General features: G+C 43.6%; 1 protein-coding gene across 7 annotated transcripts in view; it reads right to left on the bottom strand.

Moving 5' to 3' along the window:
• Nucleotides 1-2,232: 2,232 nt before the first annotated feature.
• CEP63 (centrosomal protein 63) overlaps nucleotides 2,233-6,250 on the bottom strand; it is a 63,241-nt gene continuing 59,223 nt past the window's right edge. For 5 of the 7 annotated variants that reach the window (XM_040480238.1, XM_040480239.1, XM_040480237.1 and 2 more), the window contains 3 exons: nucleotides 5,858-6,063; nucleotides 4,806-5,085; nucleotides 2,233-2,628 (listed from right to left, as the gene is read on the bottom strand). In XM_040480238.1, the coding sequence (XP_040336172.1) occupies nucleotides 2,470-2,628; nucleotides 4,806-5,085; nucleotides 5,858-6,063 (645 nt within the window). In that variant the 3' untranslated portion in view covers nucleotides 2,233-2,469. Of the gene's footprint in view, nucleotides 2,629-4,805; nucleotides 5,086-5,857; nucleotides 6,064-6,250 lie in introns of those variants that run through there. The other 2 variants (XM_040480240.1, XM_040480242.1) reach the window with 2 other exon arrangements.

Raw genomic sequence — 6,250 nt, 5'->3', positions numbered from 1 at the left:
AGTACCTCATGATTCCTTATGCATCTCCAGTGACTAGAGTCTGTCCTTGCTCCTCCTAGTCAACATGTACCATAGAAACTTGGGGTTGCACCCTACATATTTTAAGTGGAAGCATGGGACAGTCTGACATTCAAAAATCCCCTCATACCAATCCAGATGGGCATCACAGTTTTAGAGTCTGCAAAGCCCTTTCAGAAATGTATTTTCGGTAAATCCTCTCAACTCCATGAAGTACCATCCCCATTTTACAGGTGAGTACAATGAAGCCCAGAATAGTAGCCATTTTTATCCACCTAGTATTCACTTAGTATCTGCTATGTGTAAGACAGCATACTGGATAGAGGCAGGACTTTGTCCCTCCTTTAAGGAGTTTCCAATTTAGTGGGAGAGACAGAAATTAGACAGCACAGTATGGTCAGTGCTTTGAGAAGGGCACACACAAGGCACTGTAAGAAGTGAGCAGCTCTCCCTGAGTCTGATCGGGCGCTGTGGGAAGTCTTTGCCAGGCAAGATAATAGGGGCATGTGAAAGAGTTTGGGAAGAGGAGGCTGACCTAAGGGACAGCACGTCCACAGGCCCAAAGGGAAAACGTGGTGCATCTAAGGAAGGACATTTATCTGTTGGTTCAAACAATCTGAGCACTTCCACAGTGCTGGGCTTGTGCTGGGTGATGATGCCCCCACGGCGAACCAGACTGGCAAAGTCCTTGCTCTCAAGAAGCACAATTCTAAGGGTAGAAACAGATAATAAAAATGTAAATCAAGTAACAAAATGAGTTCAGAGTGGTGAGTAGTATGAAGGGAGTATGCATTAGTCTGGACCAGGGTGGTGGCACCGGGGAGAGGAATGGCTGCATCTAAGAGAGATTTGGGAAGCAGAACTGATAGGACCTCCCAATGGCTTGGACCTGGAGGTGTGGGTGAAGAAGGAAATAAGGGGAACTCCTAGCAAATGGCAGACACGAAGCTGTCCTGACATGCAATCTTAGGAGGAGGGAGAACCAAGAGTTCTCTCTTGTGAAAATTCGACATAGGATGCTCACCAGACATTCGAGTAAAGCAGCTCTGGGAGTCAGGTATCTAAGACAGCATCTCTGGAGAGAAGTCAACATGAGCTTTGAATGTAGGGGTCACTGGCCTATAGATGCTCTTAAAAGCTTAAAAAGTGAATGGAATATTCTGGGGAAGTTGAGTGAGAAAACCCATGTCAAAGCCCCGGGGTGGAGGTGAAGGGAGAGGAGAGGCTTCGGAAGAGAAAAAGCCAGAAGAGCAGGTGAGATGGAGGAGCCAGTAAGGTAGGAGAGAAACCAGGAGTGACAGGTCATAGAAGCCAAGAGAGGAAGAGGGATTGGCTAATGTGTGAAATGCTGCTCAGGGACTAATTAGATCACTGGTGACCTCGAGAGCAAGAAAGCAGTTTCATGGTAGGGATGCAGGTGGGGTTGGAGGAGGTTAAGAGGGAGGTGAGGAACCAGAAACATCACTGCAGACAACTCTTGCCAGAAATGTTTGGGTGAAAGAAAGGAAATACACAGAGTATGAGACAGAAAGGCACAGGGAACTGAGGTTTTGTTTTGCTTTAAAGAAAGGGGAAATGACAGGATGTTTGTATGCTGAGAGGAAAGGGGCACTGGGGAGGGGAGAGTCGCAGAAGCCCTGTCCCTTCCCTCAAGCTTCTGATGTCTCCAGCTGCCCATTCTAGCTCCTCCACTGATCCATTTCCTGGGATCCTCAGATGCTGGCATCCTTCAGGGCCCCCAGCCCTGCGTACTGCTCTCCTCTCCCTACACATCCTCCTTGGTAGATCATATCAGCTCTCCATGGTTTTAAACACCTTCTGCACCCTGAGATCTTTGTCTCCGCTTTAAACATCTCAGAAATGCACATGCCAAGCATTTCCATCTGACATTCCACAGGCACGCATGCCTAAAACCAGCCTGTCCTCTCCCTCCACCTCTCTCTTATACTTTGTTTGGAGCAAGACAGGGCTTTCTGTCACAATTCTTTCACCCCTATAAACTCTCCCAACCCAACCGGCCAGAAGCAACAACACTGGTACATCAATCTGGATCAGTCTGACTCTGAAATCCATACTTGCATTACCCATTTCTATAGTTACTTTCTCTTCAACTTGTATCATAAAATCCTTATTTTAATTAGTCTACAGCTATTCACAGTGAAGTCATTAAGAGAAAATACCACTTAATAATAAAGAGTAATGTGAGAAAAAAAAGAAGTCTAGCAAAGTGGTTTATTCTTACAAGTTATTGCTGGAGAAAGTTCTTCAAACAAACCAGTGCAGTGAAAATGCCTTAGAGAAGCATCACGTTTTCAGATTTCTTCCCAAGAGTGTTAGGATGTCTCATCTTCGCTATTTTTACATGTTCGTGTTTTGACAAGCTGCTTCGTCGGGTGACAGCAACTCTTCAGGGTTCATTTTTATTTCCAAGTTTGTGATTTTTTAAAAAGGCTACTTTAGGGTGGTGAACTGTTTCACTGTCTTTTCACTCTCTCTTTTAAGTTCTTCAATATGGGCATCCAGGCGCTCTAGAATATGATGGGACCGCAGTTCCTCCTCTTCCAAAAATCTGGTAGCGATTGAACCAAGAGGAGACACAGGCAAGGGACACTGAAGGAGAAACAAATTTGGACATATGTAAGTTGAACAGTAGATTTCTCAGATACATTTTCTAACGAGAGATATTAAAAGGTGACTTAAAATACTTTTTCTTCCAAAGAGATAATTTGTTTCTATCCTAATGATAGGACTAGTAAAAAAGCAGCTGTTCCATAAACGTTAACATAAGACTTCTTCCTTTCTGACACAAGTTGTATAAATGTAAAGTGTCACATAAATATGTTAGTTATGGGCCTAAAGAATATCTCAGTTCAGACTTATATATCCTTTAATACCCTCAGAAGAGAATATACCTAATGCCTGTTATTTTAAATTCACTTTTAAAATCTGAATATGTTACTTTGATTTTAAAGCACAGAAAATCTACCGACAACAGATAAGACAGCAAGTGAAATCAACACTTTCCCTCATCCAAAATCTCAGTCCACACTGCCTCATCTGAAACTCCTGGGGCCACGGTAGTTCAGAATCCAGAATTTAGAAAGATAATACAGGACATGGACCACATACAGTCCATTCTCACGTGCAGTCGTTATTTTCTATATACAGTCCCCTCAAACATTGAGTTAGTGAATAAAGAATCATTGCTCCTTGGGGAAAATATACACACACAATCTCACACAGACTATCATCCTAAAAACAACTCCTCCTGGTAGAATCCATTTTCTTTATTTTACATAAGAGAAAACGAGGGGCAGAAGTGTGAAGTGACTTGCCAGAGGCCACCCCACTAACGGGTGCCAGAGTTGGGGTTCCAAACCCTGTTTACCAGGCCCCAGAGCCTGAGCTCCCTGAGTTACACTGTGCTGTCCCCACATCGTCCCCACTCTGGTCACCTCTGTGTGACAGCTGGACAGGAGGGCAAAGCACCACCTCAACCAATACCTCAGCTGGGAACGTGTAAGTGGGGATCCAACCTTTTCACAGCTCCTCACAGGACCACGAACGACTGTGGGAGTCCCTCAAGTATTGAACAGGGTGTTAAATAGTTAAGCAAGTAGGAGAATTCGCACAGAATCCGTGACAAATAAGGATCAACTGTATTACCTTAGTGGAGTCTGAGGTAACGTCTCATAATCAAAGACACTGATATTTCTGAAGCAAAATACTAAGTGGGATAAAGAGTCTATACATATTAGCACATCAGTTCAGTTCAGGTCAGGTTTTAGTGCCAAAAAGGTTTTGCTGCCAAACTTAGGAAGAAAGTTTTCAGGATGTTTTTAGGTCTCAGAATTACATGTAAGTGAAGCTCAGACTTCTTTTAACAATGAAAAGAAAACTCTTCCATGAACTTGTTGGCATACGCAAAGGTCAAAAATACTGCATTTTCACAGGGATAGGACCATGTAACTGGTGATGGTAATGAAAATCTGGCCAGAGGCAAGGGCTTCGGTAGAGAACGCAGACAAATGGTGGAGTCTGCACAGTGGCTGCAGGAACACGGAGCAGCGAGTGTCGCACTGGGGTACCCAGTCCACGTCTGGACACGTCAGGCGCAGTTCCTTCCTCCGCCTCCACCCACCCGCTTTCTCCCTTTCCCAAGTTGCTTCCTTTCTTCTTCACTGGCTAGGCCTCACGACCATCTTGGCATCCAGAGATATTCCTTGACCCTCTACAAATTGACCCTCTCTGAAATACAAAATTGACCCTCTCTGAAAAAGGCAGGAAAGGAATTTCCAATTAAGGTTAAAAACAAATGAATGGGAGTGCCTGGGTGGCTCAGTTGGGTAAGACTTCGACTCTTGGTTTCTGCTCAGGTCATGATCCTGGTGAGTTCGAACCCCACCATCGGGGTCTGTGCTGACAGCAGGAAGCCTGCTTGGGAATCTCTGTCTCCTTCTCTCTGTCCCACCCCTGCACTCACTGGTTCTCTCTGTCTCTCTCAAAATAAATAAACAAACTAAAAAAAAAGATACAAATGAATGGTTATGTTAATTTTCAAAACTAAGATGTATTTTGAAAAGTAATCATGGCTGAAATGTGTCTTCATGAGTAAAACTGCAAGACAGAAATACATGAACATAATAGAGTACTTAAGCTAGAGAACCAGTAAGGAAAAAAAAACCAAAACAAAACAGAAAACCATCACCCTGCTTTACCCTTAAAATGAAAAATAAAATCAAACTAAATAGACTTAATAAACTAATAAGATCAGAACGTTTCCGTACCAAAGACATAAACTCTTCCTGGTCATTTATACTCTCAGAGACAGTGTCAGAAAAACTGGCATCATTTGTATCTAGCGCCGAAGGCAAAGAGCTAGTTTTACACAGAAAGTTAGAAGGCAAAGAGATGGTGGAACTGCAAGGGCTGATCTGAGAGCTCAGGGGGCTGAGGACTCTGGACATGGGCTCTATACTATCCAACGCCTGTCGTCTCGGAGAATGAAGACCTGTTTTGCAGTGCTCAGTCTTTACTCCATCGTGTCTGTACGGGCCACGGGTTGGCCTGGATAGCAGATTAGAAAACAAAACAAATATACATTGTAGTAACTTTTCTCTTTCAACACAGAACCGCTGCAGGAAGTTCACTTAAAAACAAAGGAATAGCCTAACCAGTAAGGCTGTAATTTACTAAAAGAGCAGCCCACTCGGACTACATGCTCTTTCTATCCAGTCAGGCCCCAAACGTCCGACCCCCACCGCCAGGCCTCAGCCCTCACGTGGAGACAAACTGCCACAGTGTGTTTGGTGCTAGGACAGAGGGAAGTACTGTGCGCATGAGCAGGGTGCCTGACATCATCTGGGGTCGAGGTGGCAGTGGAGGAGAGGGGTCGGCAGAGGCTTTGTTAGGTAGGAAACACGTCAGCTGTAGAATAAGAGCTGAAGCCAGATGGGTTTTCACTGAATGCTGACTTCTTATGGTAACAGCTTATAATTAATTGACCAACAATACAAAGGATGCTTTCTTTATGTGAAAAGCCAATTTCTACTTTTAGGGTACAAGTGGGGCTACAGAGGGGGGAGGCAGCATGGAAAGGCTCGGGGGAGGAAGGACGTTGCTTATGCATGCGTCCAGAGTGTCTGAAACTAAAGCTTGAAGGAAGTGCCATACAACCACCCGCCGCATTTTATCCTCATGGCAGCTTTACTTGTCCACACTGTACTTCGGAATCAGACATAGAGTCGTTTGAGGAAGATTTAATTTCTGTAGTCTGAAATCGTGCTCAAACGAGAGTTACAATAGCACACATTTTAAGTAAACTGTGAAGAAATTTTACTTGAACTCTGTATTCTTGAACTCAGGTGCTCTGCTGTGTGTCGGTTTAAAGATTCTCTCATGGTTTTTTTTGCATATCTGAGTAGAAATCTCCAGCTTAGATTTAGTATCCATCAACTCTTTCTGCAGTTGTTGATTTTCAGACACTAATTTATTTAAGGCCTCAATATAATTCTCCTGGAGGTCTGCTAGTGAAATCTCTTTTGCCTAATAAAAGAGAATGCTAGAGTTACTTAATTTGTATAAGAATATTTGTGATCTGGGAGACTGCTGGTAGGAAATTACATTTCTTTCAGTTATAACTAGTTCATCTGTAGCTTTACTTTGGAAAAAGTGAATACTTGTGTTTGGCCCCCTATGAGAAAAAAAAGTGTTGTCTCTTACAGTAAATGGG

This window comes from Herpailurus yagouaroundi, unplaced genomic scaffold (assembly GCF_014898765.1).
Source record: "Herpailurus yagouaroundi ecotype Mexico unplaced genomic scaffold, PumYag 159, whole genome shotgun sequence".
In the NCBI taxonomy this organism is placed as follows: domain Eukaryota; kingdom Metazoa; phylum Chordata; class Mammalia; order Carnivora; family Felidae; genus Herpailurus; species Herpailurus yagouaroundi.
This window is presented reverse-complemented; position numbering and strand designations above follow the sequence as displayed.